This window comes from Cervus canadensis, chromosome 33 (assembly GCF_019320065.1).
Source record: "Cervus canadensis isolate Bull #8, Minnesota chromosome 33, ASM1932006v1, whole genome shotgun sequence".
Taxonomy (NCBI): domain Eukaryota; kingdom Metazoa; phylum Chordata; class Mammalia; order Artiodactyla; family Cervidae; genus Cervus; species Cervus canadensis.
The window spans coordinates 9,078,842-9,102,459 of NC_057418.1; the positions used below are offsets into that span (position 1 = coordinate 9,078,842).

General features: G+C 38.4%; 1 protein-coding gene and 1 non-coding gene across 9 annotated transcripts in view; one reads left to right on the top strand and one right to left on the bottom strand.

The window, feature by feature from the left end:
* Positions 1-23,618, bottom strand: part of AHI1 (Abelson helper integration site 1) — a 209,137-nt gene that overhangs the window by 114,333 nt on the left and 71,186 nt on the right. For all 8 annotated transcript variants that reach the window (XM_043456928.1, XM_043456931.1, XM_043456929.1 and 5 more), the window contains 2 exons: positions 14,731-14,927; positions 9,870-9,896 (listed from right to left, as the gene is read on the bottom strand). In XM_043456928.1, coding sequence (XP_043312863.1) covers positions 9,870-9,896; positions 14,731-14,927 — 224 coding nt within the window. The remainder of the gene's footprint in view (positions 1-9,869; positions 9,897-14,730; positions 14,928-23,618) is intronic.
* LOC122434251 lies at positions 7,218-7,325 on the top strand. The gene has a single exon (XR_006267321.1). It is a non-coding gene; the product is annotated as a small nucleolar RNA SNORA73 family (small nucleolar RNA).

Genomic DNA, 23,618 nt, shown 5'->3' on the forward strand with positions numbered 1-23,618 from the left:
CAGACTGGTTCCAAATAGGAAAAGGAGTACGTCAAGGCTGTATATCGTCACCCTGCTTATTTAACTTATATGCAGAGTACATCATGAAAAACGCTGGGCTGGATGAAGCACAAGCTGGAATCAAGATTGCCAGGAGAAATATCAATAACCTCAGATATGCAGATGACACCACCCTTAAGGCAGAAAGCGAAGAAGAACTAGAGTCTCTTGATGAAAGTGAAAGAGGAGAGTGAAACAGTTGGCTTAAAGCTCAACATTCAGAAAACTAAGATCATGGCATTCAGTCCCATCACTTCATGGCAAATAGATGGGGAAACAGTGGCAGACTTTATTTTTCTGGGCTCCAAAATCACTGCAGATGGTGACTGCAGCCATGAAATTAAAAGACGCTTACTCCTTCGAAGAAAAGTTATGACCAACCTAGACAGTATATTAAAAAGCAGAGACATTACTTTGCCAACACACGTTCGTCTAGTCAAGGCTGTGGTTTTTCCAGTAGTCATGTCCGGATGTGAGATCTGGACTATAAAGAAAGCTGAGCGCCGAAGAATTGATGCTTTTGAACTGTGGTGTTGGAGAAGACTCTTGAGAGTCCCTTGGACTGCAAGGACATCCAACCAGTCCATCCTAAAGGAAATCAGTCCTTATTCATTGGAAGGGCTGATGTTGAAGCTGAAACTCCAATACTTTGGCCACCTGATGTGAAGAACTGACTCACTGGAGAAGACCCTGATGCTGGGAAAGACTGACGGCAGGAGGAGAAGGGGATGACAGAGGATGAAATGGCTGGATGGTATCATTGACTCAATGGACATGAGTTTGGGTAAACTCTGGGAGTTGGTGATGAACAGGGAGACCTGGCATGCTGCAGTCCATGGGGTCGCAAAGAGTCGGACACAATTGAGTGACTGAACTGAACTGATGACCCAGCAATCCCACTTCTAGGCATATACCCTGAAGAAACCAGGGTTGAAAAAGACACATGTATCCCATTGTTCACTGCAGCAGTATTTACAATAGCTAGAACATGGAAGCAACCTAGATGTCCATTGACAGATGAATGGATAAAGCAGTCGTGGTACAAATACACAATGGAATATTACTCAGCCATAAAAAGGAATGCATTTGAGTCAGTTCTGGTGAGCTGGATGAACCTAGAACCTATTATACAGAGTGAAGTGAGACAGAAAGTATTCTAATGCACATATACGGAATCTAGAAAAATGGTACTGAAGAATTTATTTACAGGGCAGCAATGGAGAAACAGACATAGAGAATAGACTTATGGACATGGGGAGAGGGGAGGAGAGGGTGAGATATATGGAAATAGTAACATGGAAACTTACACTACCATATGTAAAATAGATAGCCATGGGAATTTGCTGTATGGCTAAGGAAACTCAAACAGGGGCCCTCTATCAACGAAGAGGGGTGGGATGGGGAGGGAGATGGGAGGGAGGTTGAGAAGGGAGGGGATATATGTATACCTATGGCTGATTCATGTTGAGATTTGACTGAAAACAACAAAATTCTGTAAAGCAATTATCCTTCAATAAAGAAACAAATTAAAAAAAAAAAAAGAATACTGGAGTGGGTTGCCATTCCCTTCTGCAGGGGATCTTCCTGACCCATGGAATGAATCTGGGTCTCTTTGAGTTGCAGTCAGATTCTTTACTGTCTGAGCCACCAGGAAAGCCCTGGTTCCCGAAACTGAGCTCTAAAATCCCTTGGAATTTCCTACATGATAGGAATGTCTTTTGTTCTAGGGAAGTGACTCTTTGTGGGCTTCTAGATGGGACTCAGCCACAGAAGCAGAAAGATCAAGAAATGATTAGAAGCTTAGAATGTTTATTCCCACTCTCCATCTTCCAGAGAGGGGAGAGGGGCTGGAAATAGAATTCACAGCTACCACGCCTCCCTGAAGTCACCATAAAAATCCCAACAATATGGGATTTGAAGAGCTTCCACAATGGTGACCATGTGAAGATGCTGGGAGACTGTTGAGCCCAGAGAGAGGGCAAGGAAGGTCCACACCCACCCCCATTCCCAAGTATCTCACACTATGCATTTTTTCCATCTGGATGTTCATCTGTATCCTTTATCATATCCTTTTATAATAACCTGGTAAATAGGAAGTAAACTGTTTTTTCTTGAGTTCTGTAGGCTGTTTCAGCAAATTAATCAAACCCAAGGAGAAAGTGGTGGGAATCTCGGTTTACAGCTGATTGATCAACAGCACAAGTAACCTGAACTTGCAGTTGGCTCCTGAAGCGGGTGTGGAAGATGGGTGGTCTTGTGGGATTCAGCCTTTAATTTGTAGGATCTGATGCTATCTTTTTGACTGTGTGGATCACAACAAACTGGAAAATTCTTAGAGACAGGAATATCAGACCACCTTACCTGCTTCCTGACAAATCTGTATGCAGGTCAAGAAGCAAGAGTTAGAACTGGACATGGAACAATGGACTGGTTCCAAATTGGAAAGGAGTACATCAAGACTGTGTTTTGTCATCCTGTTTATTTAAATTATACGCAGAGTACATCATGCAAAATGCTGGGCTGGATGAAGCATAAGCTGGAATCAAGATTGCTGGAAGAAATATCAATAACCTAAGATACACAGATGACACCACCCTTATGGCAGAAAATGAAGAGGACATAAAGAGTCCCCTGATAAAAGTGAAAGGAGAGTGAAAAAGTTGGCTTAAAACTTAACATTTAAAAAACTAAGATTATGGCATCTGGTCTCATTACTTCATGGCAAATAAATGGGGAAATGATGGAAACCGTGACAGACTTTAATTTTCTTGGGCTCCTAAATCACTGCAAATGGTGACCACAGCCATGAAATTAAAAGACGCTTGTTCCTTGGAAGAAAAGCTATGGCCAACCTAGACAGTACATTAAAAAGCAGAGACATTACTTTGCTAGCAAAAGACTGTCTAGTCAAAGCTATGGTTTTTCCAGTAGTCATGTATGTATGTGAGAGTTGGACTGTGAAGAAAGCTGAGTGCTGAAGAATTGATGCTTTTGAACTGTGGTGTTGGAGAAGATTCTTGAGAGTCCCTTGGACTGCAAGGAGATCCAACCAGTCAATCCTAAAGGAAATCAGTCCTGAATATTCACTGGAAGGACTGATGCTGAAGCTGAAACTCCAATACGTTGGCCACCTGATGAGAAGTACTGACTCACTGGAAAAGCCCCTGATGCTGGGAAAGACTGAAGACAGGAGGAGAAGGGGAACGACAGAGGATGAGATGGTTGGATGGTATCACCGATTTGATGGACATGAGTTTGAGCAAGCTCCAGGAGTTGGTATGGACAGGGAGGCCTGGTATATGCTGCAGTCCATGGAGTCACAAAGAGTTGGACACAATTGAGAAAATGAACTGAACTGAACTGACGCTATTTCTAGGTAGACAGTGTCAGAGCTGAGTTAAACTGCAGGACACCCAGCTAGTGTCCCAGATTGCTTGGTGAGGGAAATCCCACCACCACCCCCTCCCCCCATTTGACATCTGGCATCAAAGGGTCGGAGCGCTCTGGGAATACGAGAATAAGAGAGATAGGAGGAAAACTGGTCTTTCTTAAAAAAAGGATTTTTCCTGTTTTTTCTAAGATACCCAGTAGTGAAATTCTGTAATTTCTTTTTATGGCTGCTTATAGCTTGCACTACTCCTACAGTTGAGCCAGTCTTCCAAATGTTGTCAAAATACTGTTTTTAAAGGAGATTTTAAAAGTTGTTTTCTTTGGATGCTCTGTTTCTTTTATAAGCCTTTTTCTATTTCAATGAATATGTTCCACAATATATTAAAATATAGATCATTCCTTCACCTTTATAGCAATCCTCAAAAAATCTTAGCTTGGTTGCATTTTTATTTATCTAGTAGCAGATCAGGAAGCAACAGTTAGAATTGGACATGGAACAACAGACTGGTTCCAAATAGGAAAAGGAGTACTTCAAGGCTGTATATTGTCACCCTGCTTATTTAACTCATATGCAGAGTAGAACATGAGAAATGCTGGGCTGGAAGAAGCACAAGCTGGAATCAAGATTGCCAGGAGAAACATCAATAACCTCAGATATGCAGATGACACCACCCTTAAGGCAGAAAGTGAGGAAGAACTAAAGAGCCTCTTGAAAGTTAATGAGGAGAGTGAAAAAGTTGGCTTAAAGCTCAACATTCAGAAAACTAAGATCATGGCATTTGGTCCCATCACTTCATGGCAAATAGATGGGGAAACAGTGGAAACAGTGACAGACTTTATTTTTGGGGGCTCCAAAATCACTGCAGATGGTGACTGCAGCCAGGAAAATAAAAGATGCTTGCTCCTTAGAAGAAAAGTTATGACCAACCTAGACAGTATATTAAAAAGCAGAGACATTACTTTGCCAACAAAAGTCCATCTAGTTAAGGCTATGGTTTTTCCAGTGGTCATGTATGGATGTGAGAGTTGGACTATAAAGAAAGCTGAGCACCAAAGAATTGATGCTTTTGAACTGTGGTGTTGGAGAAGACTTGAGAGTCCCTTGGACTGCAAGGAGATTCAACCAGTCCATTCTAAAGGAGATCAGTCCTGGGTGTTCATTGGAAGGACTGATGTTGAAGCTGAAGCTCCAGTCCTTTGGCCACCTGATGCTAAGAGCTGACTCATTGGAAAAGACCCTGATGCTGGGAAAGATTGAAGGTGGGAGGAGAAGGGGATAACAGAGGATAAGATGGTTGGATGGCATCACCGACTCGATGGACATGAGTTTGAGCAGGCTCCAGGAGTTGGTGATAGACAGGGAGGCCTGGCGTGCTGCAGTTCATGGGGTCACGAAGAGTTGGGACATGACTGAGCGACTGAACTGAACTGAGTGTAGATGACATTAACAATTGAAAAAAAGATAAAAGTCCTCTGCTTTCAAGAAACTTACAGAGAAGTATGGAAATTCAGACATGTAAAGATCAGAGCTGGAAACAATACCATGTAAAATCTAAAAAAACAGAGACAAGGAAGAGAGGAGAGGAAGATGAGGGAAAAGTAAGAATAGAACTGCTCCTCCCTGAGGGAATTCATACTTTTATTCTGGAGAATATAGGGCAAAATTAATTATAACTTAAGGCAGAATAAACTCGATTAAATAACATGCCAAGTATGAATCAATATGTCTGGGAACATGAGAAAAACAGATTAATCCCATTTGTGACGAATCATACAAAGCTTAATGGAAAGAGATTCCTCCAGGCAATACCATTTCTGATATGCTTCAACCCAGCTCTAACCAAAGGAAAGAGCAAGGAAATTTGGAAATTATAAGTTTATGTGAGAGCAATGGAAGACTTCTACTACCAATTACTGTCTCGGAAGTAATGAGATGAGAACCCTTTTTATCTTCCCATCATCAAATCTTTATCTGAGCATCTACCCACAGTTTCTACCTATGTGCCTATCAGAGAGGACGAATGCTCATTTCTCTTAAAGGCCAGTTTCTCCACTGGCTTTCAGAATTTGATTCCCTCTCATTTCCTCAAGGACTTGAGTCCAGCAATAACCACCTCCATGGGACGTTATCAATTTCTCCGTCACCACTAATTATTCCCAGCAGCGAATAAACATAGTTTAATATTGTCCATCTAATGTTCTCCTCCAGTTGCTGCTTCTCTGCTCCTCAGTTAAAATTTCTTAGAAGAATGGCCTACAGTCTCTGCTTTGCCGACTCCCATTCTGTCTTCAACCCTCTTGAACTGAGCTTTTCTCTCAGCCACTCACTGAAACAGCACTCATCTAGGAAACCAAAGGACATCATCCTGCCAATTATCTGTCCTTGTTTTACTTATTTGCTCAATAGCATGTGACTGCTTATTTATCACTTCTCTTTCTTAAAATGCTTCCTGGGAGATTTCCTGACATACTTTCTTCAGGGTCTCAGGTATTCTCCAGGTGATCTCACCAAATCTGACAGTTAGAACAAATATGGCTTTTACCCTGAGCTCTCCCCAGAGCTCAAGACTCAAATATCCAATTGCCTACTTCTCAGCTACATTCATATAGAAAACTCCATTCCAGTAGTCCTCATCTCATTAAAAAGCTCTACCAGCATCTACACGGTGGCTGAAAGCAGCAACACAGAAGTGATTTCTAATTTCTCATTCTCTCACTTACACCACATCTAATCCATCACCACGCTGTGCTGAATCTACTTCTAAAATATATCCCAAATCTGTCCACTGCTTGCACTCCCATTATTACAACTCTTAAACCAATTCAAGGATTATACTGAAGTGGCTTTAATGCCAGGTGGCCTATGATCACATAAGCAAACAAAAATCTAAGCCTGTAAATACTTCCAGGTTTCAACACTGAAACCTACAGACAACTAATCCCAAAAGCCAACTGGGCTTTAAACTATAGCCAATCAGTAACTTCCTTGTTTCGCTTCTGCCTTTTCTCTCTAGGAGTCTTTCCCCAGCTCCTGCTGGTGAAAAGCTTCTAAATGATCCTAGGGTTGGCCCTAATCAATTCAAATTGATTTTTGCTCAAAGAAAACCTTCCTAAAATGTTTAATATGCCTCAGTTTATCTTGTAACACCATCCTAGTATAGGCCACAATCTCCTCTTCCTTGAACTGAAGACTATTACTCGCCTTTTAGAATCCATTCTCACGTTCTTTCCAGCTTCAGATCTCAGTCACTTGTTTCTCTAATTAATATCCTAAACTCCTTACTGAAGGATAGTAGACTATGCCACCAGAAAATGTGCCTCTTTTGCATAAGGATTACTTTGAGAAACTATAAACATAGGCATTCTGAACACAAAGTGGAAGCTATCTTTCATAAGAGAAACAGACATTAGAATGGGGGTCTATACCAGGAAAAGAGCCATCTATCATTAGGGACAACTTTTTCACCTGAGAGACTTATGTCTGCCAACCAGTTCCTCCTCTTACCTTCCCTTGAGTTGCCTTCCGCCCCAGAAGCGTCAGACTTCTCCATCCCTTTTCTAGGCTCAGGATGGTATGTAAGCCCCAGCTGCCTGGCAGTCTTTGGCATCCCATATCTTTCTGGGGCTCACATATGTATGAAATTAAAATTGCATTTTTTTCTCCTGTTAATCTGTCTATGCCAATTTAACCCTTAGACCAGTCACAGAACCTATAAGGGCAGAAGGTAAAGCTTTTCCTCCTCTACATTACCACGTTTACAAGACCGTTTAAAAGGCAGGCCTGTTCCACAACGTTGGAGATGAAGCCGGGCCTTGAGTCTGCACCTGCATATTCCTACGTCCTCTCAGAGGCCTGTGGACAATGACTGGGGAGAAAAACCATGCAGGAAACAGCTCTCTAGAGCAATCTATCCGGATCTGGTTTGCTCCGAAGTGAATTTTTTAAATTGTTTTAACCTGTTTTGCTGTGCAGTTGGATTAAGGATTTCCCTAAATAAAAAAAAAAAAAAAACAAAGGCAGGCCTGATCTCCTGAGCTTCTCCCCATCTTGTCATGAAACACTGCTCTTCCCCACTTGCTCACTATCCCCCTTAAGATTAGCGGTCTTCTTTCTGCTCCTTCAGCATGCCAGTTTCATATCTAGATGAGAACTTTCGCAGGACAGGATTAGTTCTTTATCAAGTGAACTCAAGAAAACACTATTCTAAGCTATAGAAAGCCAGTAATAAATGATCATATATTGTATGAATCCATTTATATAAAATAACCAGAATCAGCAAATATATAGAGACAGAAAGTATAAACCACTCCTGTTGGTTACCAGGAGTTTGAGTGCTTTGTTTGGGTGTGTGTGTGTACGTGTGTGTGCCTGTCCTTACCCAGAAATGAAGAATGACTGCTGAGAGAAAATGGGATTTCTTTTTGGAGGGAATAATCTCTATTTTTGGAGAGACAGTAGTGATGGTTGCCAATTCTATGTATATGATAAAACCCAGTAAACGGTATACTTTGAAAGCATGACTATTGTGGGATGTGTATTATATCTCAATAAAACTGTCATAAAAAAAGAAAATAACTAAAGACTTTAGTAGGTTAATCTTCCCATGCTCCTGCTACTGCGTCTAAGTCTTTTCAGTTGTGTCCGACTCTTTGTGACCCCATGGACTGCAGCCCATCAGGCTCCTCTGTCCATGGGATTCTCCAGGCAGGAACACTGGAGTGGGTCGCTCTGCCCTCCTCCAGGGTATCTTCCTGACCCAGGGATCAAACCCGCATCTCTTATGTCTCTTGCAGTGGCAGGCAGGTTCTTTACTACTAGCATCACCTGGGAAGCCCAATCTTTCCATACCTTGACTGATTTCCAAAAATGTCTTATTTTCAATCATAATTTATTCTACTTTTTGTTAAGTACTAGGAACACAAAGATGAATGACAGGGACCTCCACCCTCAGGAAGTTTCCAGATTAGCAGAGGATGTTCTCCATAAAGCCTTGCCAAATATGTGCAGAACACTTCACTCTTTGGACATTCAGACAGCATTACAAAAGAGGGGTACATAACATATTTGTAAAAATAAAGAGAAATTGCTCTGAACTGCTAATCAAGAGGATAAACTATTTTTTGACTCCAGTTTTATACCCTATACATACTTAAGAACATTTAGTAATCTTGGAGCTACAATCATTATACCAATCATTGCTATCAGGAACAAGTTTCCTGAACATCTGCAGCTCAAGTCAGAATAAAGTTTGTTCTCTTTTTTCCCCCCCATCTTCCTTCCCCTTGTCTCTATTCTATTTCCTGTTGACTTGTGATAATTAGGTAAAAAAGTGATGGGTCCTGACTGATACTGGACAGCTCAGTGATGGGATAAGCCTAGTGTTTTCTGACACATTTCCTCCACGAGATGCCTCATGTGGAACGAGACAATAGCCTACTAACTTCTGTATTCTAAGCACCTGCCACATGGTAGGAGGGGTCCGCTGAGTAAAGACAGTATTTCTATTGCACTGACATTACATAAAGCAGGCTTTGACTGTACTAATACCACTTTAATTCTTTCCCTTCTGGAGACCTCACCCTTTTACTTCGTGACAATATATAACCATATGTGACAAATAAACGGATATCTCATGATTCACCTGAATTTTTAAAACGTACAGGAAAAAATAAGAGGGAAGAATGGACAGGTGGTGTCATTCCAACTCTTTTAAATGAAAGTTATTTTCTTGATAACTGAGTTGAAGTTTGTACATAAAATAACCTTGCTTGTAAAAGGAAGAAAGCTAAAGAAAGTTGCTAGGTTGAAAGCCACTCAGATATAGTTTAGTTGCAATTGTTTACCAATCAAGAGCCTCTTCGTATCAATCTCCGTTTTCAGACTGACTTCGGGGTCTTGGGCAAATCACTTAAACCTCTCTCAACCTCAGTTCCCTCCTTTCTAAAACTGGAATAGCAATCATCTCTAACCTGTCTCTCAGGACTGTTACATAGTTAAATGGGAAAGGAAGCATGAAACAAGGCACAAATAATCCAGAACACAATATATTATTACTATATGCGCACAGCTTCCATTCATTTCAAGGCTTACACACTTCATGCCCCCTTCACACACTGCAACTGTGCTGGTGTCTCTTACCTATAAAGTATCACATTGTATTTTTCTCAGAGAAGGAAATGATCTTCCTGACCCTTTACTAAAAGTATTGATACATCCCAATTCCTTAATATTCTTAAGTCTTCAAAAATATTAAGCTACTTGCGAAACTCTCTGGTTCCAGTATTATGATTCCTTGATAAATTCAACCCCAATTGTAACAAACAGGTATCAGATGAAGTTTTTCAAAAGTTCTACTAAATCTATGAATGCTACATTTCAATTCTCTGGTTCCTCACAATGGAACCTGAAGTTGTTGTCCTGGTAATAAAAACCCACTCACCTTTGCTGCACAGGCTCGTATCACCTCCTGAAAGAAATACAATAAAATAAGTAAAGAGATATTCATAATTTCATTTAAAGATATCAGTTCTTTTTAATACATTCAACTATTAATCCTTTCAAAACCAAAATCAACATCCGGGAGAGTGTTTTTTAACCTATCACATGCAGGTGTCACTCTGCACTTTTTCCAATGAGCTGGGAAGAGTGTAAAATGAAGAGACTCAGTGACATGACTTTGGTAAATCTAACTTGCTAAAAGAAAAGGCACTGACGAACAAGACTCTGGAGGGCCCACAGGTATTTGCCCGTGTCTCTTCACAGGAGAAAAGTTTGTCTCCTCGATAAACTTAACGTAAACACTAAAATTCTGTACTGGAACACTAACATATCTAACAGACACACTCTGAACTGCAGGTATATAATTATCTCTATAAATAACAATACCCATACATATAATTCTCATATTAGTAATTTACTCCAGAGGAAATCTAATAATAAACACTTCTGAAGAGTAACGTATATGACTGGAGGAGCAAAAGAAAGGAATTGCCTACAACTCATGGGATAAGACCAAGAAAAAGTCACTTTTGAAAAAAGAAATTAGTCAAAGTCAACATAAAATAAATGACTTGAAAAGCTGCTGCTAAACAGACACACAAATAATACTCAAGTCCAGTGAAGGTTAACCAGCATATATCATCAGTCTAGTAGGGAACTAGAGAAAAATGGTAACAATGTGGAGTTTAGAGAAAAAGAGACCTGAGAAAGAAGAACGTCTTTTTTTTAAATCCAGAAATTGCGAAGGGACATACTCTACATCTAAAGGATATTAGTAATCTCAGTCATTAAAAGGAGGCAGTAAAACTGACTGGGACGTGGGATTCTGACAGCCTGGACTAAATCTCAGCTCCAGTGTTTCCATTTGTGTAAGGCTGGCAACACTGCTTGATCTCTGAAAGCCTCAACTAGAATCTTCTCTAAAATGGGGATAATACTAGCGTCTGTGTTATAGGATGGTTTTGAGGGCTAAATACAATGAACATGTAAGACACTCAGCACAGTACTGGGGATTCAGTATGCTGGTTGCTAATCATAATTAAACAGGTGCTGCTGCTGCTGCTGCTAAGTCGCTTCAGTCGTGTCCAAATCTGAGCAACCCCATAGACGGCGGCCCATCAGGATCCGCCGTCCCTGGGATCCTCCAGGCAAGAACACTGGAGTGGGTTGCCATTTCCTTCTCCAATGCATGAAAGTGAAAAGTCAAAGTGAAGTTGCTCAGTCGTGTCTGACTTGTAGCGACCCCATGGACTGCAGCCCACCAGGCTCCTCTGTCCATGGGCTTTTCCAGACAAGAGTACTGGAGTGGGTTGCCATTGCCTTCTCTGAAATAGGTGTTAACTATTACCAATTATTATAAGATGAAATCTCCCGTGGGGTAGAGGAAATTGATCATTTTTCCCCAAAACTGGCATACAGTATTTTAATTAATTAATTTCTATTTAAAATTTTTCCAGCCACACCATGTGGTACATGGGATTCTTAGTTTCCCAACCAGGGATCAAACCTATGCCCCCTACATTGGAAGCACAGAATCTTATTCTACTGGGCCACCAGGGAAGTCTCTAAAGCATTTTTTAAACCCATTCAAACCCTATGACTCTGTGATCACTGACCTAGGTAGCAGGTAAATATTTAAAAGGAAGAGTGGTCTTGAGTGCTCAGGCAGCTGAAGACGTACACTTTTCATTATAAGATATTTAAGTTTATAGGTCAACTTTTTGTAGGACTGCTTACTCCGAGCAGGTACCCCAGATTCTGAGGAGCTCTGCATATACTGATAAGACCAGATTTCTGGGTCTGAAACCTTAGAATGAGCAGTGTCACTGCTCTCAGATTCCGTCTACCTGTGAGGTCTTCGCTGGCTTGCAGAGCCGTGTAGGTGATGCTGCAGTGGTATAGCGCAGTGCTGGCTCTGTTAGGTATGAAACAGTTAGCTGAGTTTTATTATGAGTAAATGATAAAGCTACCAAGAACAGTAAATTATCTATTTTTGGCAACTTTCACTCATTCTCAAGTAAACACCTATGAAATGTCTGTGGAGCTGAACCTATTATGCAAAATTCACACACACACAAATCACACCCTAAACTTGAACTGTATTTTCTTAGAAAAACATTCCTTCTGTGGTTACTAAGAAAGAAGTATATTCAGGGATACAGTCTTATGTAATATAGAAGTAATAGTTTTCTCTATTAGATTTTTACATAGAAGACCAATGACAGAGTCTCTTCTAAACTAAGTAAGTTTCTTTAAACTAAGTAACAGAAACCTAACAGAAAAAGGAATTTGGGGTATACTAAAATGGAGAAGGCTCTTGAGAGTCCCTTGGACAGCAAGGAGATCAAATCAGTCAATCCTAAAGGAAATCAACCCTAAATACTCATTGGAAGGACTGATGCTGAAGCTGAAGCTCCAATACTTTGACCACTTGATGCAAAGCGCCAACTCACTGGAAAAGACCCTGATGCTGGGAAAGGTTGAAAGCAAGAGGAGAAGGGGGTGACAGGATGAGATGGTTGGATGGCATCACCGACTCAATGGACATGAGTTTGAGCAAATTCCAGAAGATAAGAAAGGACAAGCCTGACGTGCTGCCGTCCATGGGATTGCAAAGAGTCGGACAAGACTTCGTGACTGAACAACCATAAACAAACACAGTTCAGGAAATACGAGAAAAGGCCCTGTGACCAAAGGCGGGAATCTAGTCAACCTAAATGCCCGCAAGATGTGAAAAGAACGAAGCTTCTGTGGGAACAAAGATGACGTTTTGTTTTTACTCCCATACATACTACTTACATTCTGAGGGAAAACACTCTGCAGAGAACATTTGAAAAAAAGTTCAAAGAATTCTCTTAACACGGGAAATATATGGTTTTACAAAACCACAGCACGTAGACAAAGCTTTCACTTCCAAAGGAAGCCTCGATCTACCTCAATCCCAAAGCGTACATCTGAATAATTTTTAAAAGGAAAAGTTTAGCAAAAGCTAAATAAATCAATGATTCTAAGACAAATAAGCTTTTCTCTTATAATAAATTATCCATTTACTTCCCCCTTGCCTTTGATTTCATATCTTAAAAAATATTTTCCTGAAATTTTTTTTTAATTTTTCCTGTACATCTACTTTCATTTGTTTTTACATCCTTTCATTTATCTGAGGATGACAGCTATAAAAGATGATGCAGGTAAAAAGCTCCAAGACCAAAGTGATTCCAGAATATTAAGCTTTACAGGGTAAAGACTGACAGGCTGCAGGAAATGTTTTTTTATTTGTCTGTCTGTGAGTTGCTCTTAGGTCTGTAGATGAAGTCATATTGCCATACAATATTTTAGACAATGTCACCTTTTTTTCCCCCGAGTGAATAAATATTTTTCTCTAAGTTTTAAAACTCCATTTATCTATTCATACTTCCTTTTAATATCTGGAACACCATGCATTATTCAGTTATTTAAAAATGCTAAAATATACAGAATTACAACACTGAAATCATTAATTTATAGTCATATATTCTAAAATTTATACTGAGACATATAAAAAAATTTCCCCCATATTCCAACTAAACCTAACCCCCCCTTGGCTGCGTGATCTGCATACCTCACACTCTATAACTCTATAAAAAAGGAAAAGGATAGAGGAAGAAAGTACAGTCCAAGCTAAAGATGTCTCAATGTAGTTCTTCCTATGTTTGGTTTAAAACTGGTCAATATTCCTATCAAAGGAGGAGGAGAAGGGATGATTTATTAAGTGCCAGGCAATGTACCAAAAGGGGGAACACAACCAAAAGCAAGCCTGTGAAGTCCATGTCTTCAAGGCTAATTCTCAGTAAAAGAACTATTATGGTCAAAGAGCATAAGGATTTTTAAGGATGTTCTACCTTCTTAATACATTTTACCACTTAACTTTGAGAAAGACTGTATAGTAATTTATCACTAACAGAATGCCACAGGACTTTTAACCAAGCATTGTCCTCATTTTTATCGTCTATTTTCCAGTTTTGCAGCAAATATCCGGTTTTGGTGGCACTCCCTTTCTTAGCAGTGCGACAGAACTTTAAAATATGTTTATGAAACACTTGTGCTACTCTTTTGGAAGTACATGTTTATTTCTTTTATCCATTTCCTAATTGAAGTCTCACTACTTTCTTTATTATTTAGTTCTTGCATATTAAGAAGGCTGTTTCTTTTATATTTTATGTTAAGTATTTTTCCAGGTTGGTTGGTTGTCGTAGGTGTGTGTGCCTACATGCTGTATATGTGCATATAGACACATACTTTTGTCTTTTTTTATTTTTTTTTTTTAGACACATACTTTTGAAATAGAGAAACAGGTCTTGGACTGATATTTACAGAATCTATCAGGCCAGGAAAACATAATAGATTATCCTAAGTTTAGTTTGCTTACTGCAGTTAGTGATTTTAAAACAAATACCAGAAAGTAACTATAAATGTAGAAGAAGGTCTAGTTTCAAGTAACTACTGGAATTGCCTAGTGGTTCAGATGGCAAAGAATCTGCCTGCAATGCAGGAGACCTGGGTTCAGTCCCTGGGTTGGGAAGATCCCCCGGAGGAGGGCATGGCAAACCACTCCAGTATTCTTGCCCGGAGGATCTACACAGACAGAGGAGCATAGCGGGCTATAGTCCATAGGGTCACAAAGAGTTGGACATGACTGAGTGACTAACACTCACTTTTTCCATTTTTTCATTCAATTAATATTTATTGGCATGGGTGTGTAAAACAGGATTGAAATGGTTTTAAAGTTTCCAACTTGTCTACTGCATAAAATGAAATAAACATACTGTGACAGAATCAATTCTCTGTTTCACTTGCTGCATCTTCATTGAAGAATGTTCAGTGGGGACATAGTCATCAATCTGAAAGGATCCTTGATGAGGCAGTTTAGGGCAGGTGCATAAAGCATCTTGACTTTGGTGTATTCCAGGTAATGGAAAGGTTCCATTGTAGCGTCTGAAGATTTCAGCCTCCTGCTGGGCAACTGGAAAAAAAAACAAATCCATGATTAGTTAATCATCACAGTAAAAACACAATGGAAAAATTAAGCCATGAAACGGCAGCATTAAACACATGATCAGAAAGTGCATAAAACAGTTTAAATACTGCATAACAATAATACAACATGACTGACAAAACCATAAAGAAGGAAATGAACTAATTTCACAGGTAACCTCATGTCAGGCAGTATAACTGAGCCTGGAAGACCATGCAGTATCTTGGACTGGTAAATATAGCATATTGGAATGGGACCCTAGCTTTAAAGAGATACATACAGAAAACATAGTACAAAAAAACACAAAGTAGAATTAAAGAAAATACAAAAACAATAAAAATGATTATTCACAAACCTATCTTTTAAAACAGCCGTTTTCATATTTCTATGCCCCTCCTAATCTTTATCCATATGTACATTTTATGTAAGGTATCAGTGTAAACACAATTTAAGTTTTTCAATTTAAACGTAATTTTTTTCTATTTCTACAACTGTGTAATTACCATTTATAAATGCCTTACAATATCTCATTGAAAGAAGCACCACAGTTTATTTATGTATCTCCTATTGTTAAAATACCTATAAATGTTTCCTGTTTTCTCTCATTATAGACATATGTAAGTAAAGAAAAGTGAAAGAAAGTGCTAAATTGCTCAGTCTGTGCCCGACTCTTTGCGACCCCATGGACTAGAGCCCACCAGGCTTGTCTGTGCATGGGGTTTTCCAGGCAAGAACACTGCAGTGGGCTGCCATGCCCTCCTCCAGGGGATCTTCCCGACCCAGGGATCGAACTCAGGTCTCCTGCATTGCAGGCAGTTTCTTTACTGTCTGAGCCACGTGGGGCATATGTGAGTGAGTGCTTTTGTAATTTGTTTTTCTAAAGGAGTTTTTCCTTTGGATTAATTCTCCAGAGTGGAACAGATGGCTCAGAAGTTGAATGTTTTTGATGACAGTGGCGATGAGGAGGGGAAGGAGGAGGAAGGAAATAGCACCTCTGTTGTAACTCTGTGATTTTCAGGATGCTTTCACAGGCATCTCATTTGATCATTTAAAATAAATGGATGTGAAAAATTTTAAATGCCTGTAAGTACAAAGGAGAAAAAAAGTAATCATTTAAAATAGTATTCCCTTGATTATATAATTATGCAACTTAAAAATCCATAGAAGAAACAATGGTAATTTTGGACTTCATAAAAATTTCAAAGTCTGTTCTCTAAAGCTCTTAAGACAGAAGAAAAGCCAAAGACAGGGAGAAATACTTGCAAGTCATATATCTGATAGAGCACCATGTATATAAAGGAAACCTAACTCTCAAAGTTCAATAATCAGAAAACAAACAAGCTCATTTTACAAGTGGGCAAGAGGTTTGAACAGACAATTCACTGAAGAAGAAATATGGGTGGTAAGTGGGCACATAAAAAGGTGGTTACCATCATCAGTCATTAAAGATAAGCAAACTAAAACCAAAATGAAACCGCCCTCCATCCAATTACAAAGGCTAAAATGAAAAGGATTAGCCATTTCAAATTTGAAAAGATACAGAGATACTGAAACATAGACTACTGATAGGAAAATTAAATGATACAACCAGTTTAGACAACAGTTTGGCAGCTTCTTAAAACATATGTCTGCAATGAGATCTAGCCCTTCTACTCTTGGGAATTTACTCAAGAGAAATAAAAACATATGTTTATAAAAACACATGTAGACGAATATTCATAGCATCTTTATTTGTAGTAACTAAAAACTAAATAAAACTCAAATGCCCATCAACAGGTGAATGGAAAAACAAACCATGATATAGCAGTACAATAAAATAATACTCAGAAATTAAAAGGAACTATTGATAAACTCTAAAACACAAAGTGTGTGCTTGTAAAACACAAAGTAAGACAAACTTCAAAGTAAGTATGAGTGAAAGAAGCCAGAACAACAAAAAAAATGAGTATATGGCATATACTGTTTCACCTATATACAAATCTAGAAAATTCAAATTAATTCAGTGTTTGCCTGGTGGGAGGAAGAGGTAGGGAGATGACTAAGGATCACATAGTAACTCTGGGGATGATGGACATGTTCATTATCTTGATTGAGGTGACAGTTTTACAAGTATATAAATATGTCTTGACTTATCAGCATGTACTTTTAAAATATATGCAGTTTAGGGGGACTTCCCTGGAGGTACAATGATTAAAATTTTGCCTTACAATGCAAGGTGTACAGGTCACCTTACAATGCAAGGTGTCCTGGTCAGGGAGCTAAAATCCCACATGCCTAGAGGCCAAAAAACCAAAACATAAAACAGAAATGATATTGTAACAAATTCGATAAAAACTTTAAAATGGTCCACACTAAAAAAAAAAATCTAAAAAGAAAAAAAATATATATATAGTTTATTGTCAGTTATATCTCAACAAAACTGCTAAGAAAAAGTGATAGAAGGGGTTATTATTCAGAATCCCCACCAAATCAATTAAAAATAAATAATCGAACAGAAAAATGGGCAAATGACCGTTATAGAAAAATCACAAAACAAGAACTATATAGCCAACCTTACTAATAATTAAAGCAGGAATAAGGAGAAAAAGGCAAATTGGAAAGTGCTGTTTCTTTTATTGCCTATTCCACTAACCCACTGTACCTCAAGATATTTTTTTCTCAAGGAATAAACTGAGTAAGGGTAGGCAGGTGTGTACTAAAGTATTGCTTAAAATAATGAAAAACATATAACAGTGGAATTGTGCAACAACAGTTGTTTAAATAAATCAGTGTGTTCATTTAATGAAACGGAATTTAGCCACTAAAATTATGTACATATGTATAATCATCACGATGGAAAGTTTCTCACAATATATTATTAATCAGAAGAAAAAAGTTTATAAAGCAATAAAAACCTATCTGACTGGATTTCAAGGAGTCAAATTAACACCCTACTTTATCTTTAGCTCCTCTAGTTCTGTGAAGAGCCATAAAACAACCTCCAGTAATATTCATAAAGACCAGATTCTCAGATACTACAAACAGGCTGCTTACTAGTTATTATATTCTTTCCCCTCCTCCACCCACTTAGAGATATCTATTTGTACAAGACTGTACAGATTATTTCATTATAAAAGAGATTATAATAGGTGGTTTCTGAAATTCCTTTCAGCTCTATGCTTCTAACACTTAAAGCTTTCTAAATCATTACTATATAGGCCATAGTTAGAGTATGATGTTGCAATTTGATAACTGTAGCTCTTCACGCTGCCCTTTTCTCTTCTTTGTGTTAATTTAGCTCTAACCTAACTAATTATGTTGAAAACTCACAGCTCTAACAGTCTCATCCCTATCCTTCCATGACTTTGAGTAGTGCCCTAGAGCAGGCCCTGGGAATACAAAGACACTGTCCGCCTTTTGGGGGTCTGAAGTTTTGGAGGTCAACAAGAAATTCCTGCTGTGTTCTGAGTGGTACCGCAAAGCAATGGGCAAGGTGCTGAGAACACAAAGGTAACAACTACATTTGCTTAACGGAAATGTCATTTCCTTTCCTTCCTATATCCATCAAAATACTCTAAATTTACCTTCTTTCATCTAAAATTTGGGATTCTACATTTTACATAATTTAAAAAGTTCTTAAAATGCTTTCATAACTGACACTCTATCCTGATTTATATATATAAATTCAGTGCTTTTGCGTATGTTCTGGCCTTAAACAATCATAAAAAATAAAGTGGTTTGCTCAGGAGATTTTTATCTTTATAGGAGGAAGAATGGAGGAAATAAGATATTTTAATCCTGTGCCCTTTGCATTTGAAGAGAATACAAGGTTTGTCATTATTAAGATTTATGTGTATTTATGTTATTAACTGGAGAAGGCAATGGCAACCCACTCCAGTACTTTTGCCTGGAGAATCCCAGGGACAGGGGAGCCTGGTGGGCTGCCGTCTATGGGGTCGCACAGAGTCAGACACGACTGAAGCGACTTAGCAGCAGCAGCAGCATGTATTAACTTCATAATAAAATATAACTAAAAAACAGCAGTCTTTCTCTTACACTATATTAACAGTAAGATTTCCTTTTGGTTCAACATTTAATATCTTTGGTCAACATCTGCTATTATACGTAGCCCTGTTACTGTACCTAATTATCTCACTGGATACCTTATGCATGCATGCATGCCAAGTCGCTTCAGTCATGTCCGACTCTTTGCGACCCCGTGGATGTAGCCCACCAGGCCCCTCTGCCCATGAGACTCTCCAGGAGAGAATACTGGAGTGGGTTGCCATGCTCTCCTCCAGGGGATCTTCCCAATCCAGGGATTGAACCTGTGTCTTTTTGTGTCTCCTGCATTGGCAGGCGGGTTCTTCACTACTAGCACCACCTGGGAAGCCCAGATACCTTATAAATATTTCTATTTCTAATTATAATACTATTACCGTAAGCTGGTAAGTCTACTGCTCTTGTTTCCTAGCATTCTGCAGTTACGTAGCATCCTCCCCCTTTTCCTTTCACATTTGCTTCCTGAAGAGAATTTCCGTGATCTGAATGTTACGTTCCCCGAGAAGTCCTATCCTGAAATCCTAACTCCCATGGTAATGATATTAGGAGGTAAGGCTCTGGGGAGGGGACTGGGTCATGAGAGCAGAGCCCGCATGAATGGTATTAGTGCCCTTATACGAGGCCTCAGAGAGCTCCCTTGCCCCTTCCACCATATGAAGTAACAGCTTAAAGGTGCTACCTATGAACCAGAAAGTGGGCTCTCATTGGACACAGAATCTGTCAGTCCCTTGGTCTTGGACTTCCCAGACTTCAAAACTAGAGAAATAAATAGTTTACTGCTACAGAAAACAGCCAAGATTTCCCTGCTGTAGACTACTTCATGTATCAGTGCTCCATGTCTTTGCTTTCTAGTTTCATTTTATCCTTTAATAAAACACTGAGATAAGATAGAAAATTATTTTAATTTTTCAGGTGAAACAACAGATGTAGAAATGACAGACAGAAAGTGCCGTCCTTCTGTCTGGAACCAAAATGCTCTAGGTTCCTTCTCCAGTCTTCCCTCCACACTGCTATTTCCAACAGTACCATTTTTTCCTTTTGGGGGCATTTTAAAAAGCACCAATGTAAGAATACGGAAATGCCTGGATGAGGAATTCAGCGCTCTGGTTTGTGCTCAAACCCATTACTGCTGCTGCTAAGTCACTTCAGTCGTGTCCGACCCTGTGCAACCCATAGATGGAGGCCCACCAGGCTCCCCCGTCCCTGGGATTCTCCAGGCAAGAACACGGGAGTGGGTTGCCATTTCCTTCTCCAACAAACCCATTAAGTTGACTACACTTTCCACAGGCCCTGAATCCTTAAATGACACAAGCTTTCTATCAGAGTATCCATCATATGTGTAATATTAAAACAGACGCTTTAGGATATGGCCGAGAAACAGGTGGCTTTAGGATGCCTTAACATTCGGCATGCACGCGTGACAAATCACTTCAGCTGTGTTCAGCTCATGCAACGCTATAGACCGTACGTAGCTCACCAGACTTCTCTGTCCAAGGGGTTCTCCAGGCAAGAATACTGGAGTGGGTTGCCATGCCATCTTAATTTCTCCTACTAACCTAATAATAGATATCCAAAATGTTACCCTACACAATCAGTTATATATGTTACAGTTTACTCTTATCCAAGTATAAGGACTATATTATCCTTATAGGATATATAAGGATAATATTATCCAAGTATAATATTAATATGTGTTTTTGAATCATTCATAATTTGTACTTCAAGAACACCATTAAATTATACATAAACCCACAGATGTCAAATTTCAACTAGACATTACTGTATTGCAAAGATATTGTAAAAGTAGTTATATTAAAATATTAATTAAAATAAAATTTAATATTACATAATAAAATTTGTATTTTGGACTCTATTGAGAATATAATGGCTTAATGCATTATAATTATCCCCAACAGCAGCAGCTAGATAACCAAAGTTTTAATTTTTAGGGGTCTTCCTAAATATTAAAATTGAAAACAAACACTACATTTCACCACAGATATATACGGCTACCTTCTTCAGTTACTTCATGAAACAGGAAACACAAAGACTAAATTAGTTTAATGTTTTAAAGACACGGGCTCTGGAGTTAGACAGCCTGGCAGGTGACATCATTTTATCAACTGTGTGACGTCAGACAAGTTAATTTCCCTGCGCATCAGTTTTACCATCTACAAAATGAGGATAATGCTGGCATCTACCTCATGGGGACTGGGGAAGACTGTAAAGATAATGTATGTAAAATGCTAATTAGAGTAGGGAATACTTAATAAACAAATAAATGCTTGATAGCAGAAATACTTGATAAATGTTAGCTACTACAACTACCACTATTATTATTAGACTCAAATTTACTAATTGATCATATTGATCATGCCTTTCATTCTTTATTTTTATAAAATGTAAGGGTGGACAATTCTGTTCAATGGATTTACTGCACATCAGTAATATGACAGGTTAGGTATAGGACCTTATAAACAAACACCATGGACTTATAGTTACTGGGCAAGTTCTATAACAAAAATGTTATAGGAATGTAAAGGTATATATCACATGAGCTCTGGTAAAGCAGTCACAATGTGAAAAATACACCTATCAACAATGACTAACAGAGGTGATCATTAATAAATATGAATTCTATACATAAACTCATGTTTAATATCAATAGTAGGCTGCTTTTCAGTTTCACTAAAATTCTCCCAGAGGTTTAATTAACTACTTAGGAAGTATAAAAGATCGGAAAAGCACATGGTTCTAATTCCTGGGTTTCACAGCCCTGATCAACTTGGCACACAAGAGATGCTCAATAAAGATCTGCTTTGTCTCAAACACAATGACTGATGGAAAAGCACTCCAGAGTTAATGCTGACTCAGAGGACATACTGCCATCTAGCGAAACATTAGGCTCATTACCTGGAATTATTATATAATGCTGACAACTCTGAAAATTAGGCTTGATCCTACAGAAAATACTACATGTATATTCAATATGTGTCAGCATTCTGCCTAGGTACCGCTTAAAAAAAAGACAAATAAGCCTCCAACTCTACCTCCGACAAAGTACAGATAATACAAAAAATTCACCAAGATGAAGAATAAATGATTTTGTAGGAACAAAAAGAGTTTGCAATTAGACAACCAAAAGCTAATATTTCAGGAAATCTGCTAAAAAGTTTAGTGTAGCAAATGAAAGCGTGTATTCCAAGTCCAGACTGTTTGGATCCAAGTCCTGGTTCCCAAAAAACAGGGATAATTATGGTACCAACCTCATAAGATTATTGTGAAAAGTTAAAATAAATACATGTAAACTGCTTAAAATAGTTCCAGGCCCATGGAAAATGCTTTGTATCAGATGTAATTACCATTAAACGTATAACAGGATCCTACATTCTGAGGTAGGCAAATATTGATTAATAACAGAACATTAATTGCTAAAGTCTAGCTTCATAAATTTAATTCAGGAGAAGCCGTTTCTCTGACTAGTACTCTGTTATTATGGGAATCCTAAAAGTACATTATTTGTGGTACCCTGTGACTAAATTTTGTATTACTAGATGATTAACTCTTTCAACATCAGGCAAATACAACTGCCTTCTGAAAGTAAAAATCATATTTCTTACCAAAAAAAGCAAAAAGTCAGTAGAATGAAAGACCCAGAAGACCACAACCTGAACATATGCTTAATAGGGAAAGATGCTTGCTGACTCTTCACAGATTTTGCTAGAACTGAAAGATGGATGATACATTTAGCTACCATTGTGGTCTCATTCACAGCTTATTTAGCTGATTAAAAAAAAAAAAAAAAAGAACTTGCTCCATTTTCCTTGAAAATTGCCTAAACGTTTCGTGGCTCTGATAAATGCTCTTTAAAAAAATCATGTAACTGTTTTAGATCTTTCAATTTTAATACCATGAAAACACTTATGTAAAACTACATGCAAACTTCATTTTCAGGCAAGAAAATTTGGGCAAAATAGTCCTGTGTTAAAAAATAAATAAAATATAAGGCAAAACTATAATAGGTCAGTAATAAATGCCATAATTTTCACTGAAAAAATTTAAAGACTTCATGATTCCAGCTTGTTTTTAATGAGTAAAATAGAGTCTGAAACAACTTTCCTTTTTTTCATGGTTATATACTATTTATGAGAACTGTGCTAAATCTTGAATTGCTTGAGATTACATAACTTTTTCCAAAGATGCTTCTTTTTAAAGATAGGCAGCGATGAATTGGGAAAATACGTTGAAGCCTTTTGAGTTTTGCTCATAAAGATAAGTCAGTATATCAAAAATGAACTGACAGACACTGCAAAAATAATTTTAATGTGTATTATTTGAACATTTAAAATTCTAAAACACCATGGAAATCCCTCCTCTACAGTAAGATAGTGTGGAAATAACATGGTGTTCTTAATTTTATGCATTTATTTTCTAAAACAATTGAGCTAGAAAGATGCAAAAGGAAAAGGCTGACTAACAGAAAGAAGAAAAGAAAGAAACCCCTCCCCCCCCCCGTTTTCAGTTTCATTCCAAAGAGATGCTATCAGCATATGAAAACAAAAGTTCCCATAAAGTCAAGTGTATACTGGTTGGATAAGCGTAACAGTCCACTTTATCTTTTCTGTTTTGATATGGTGC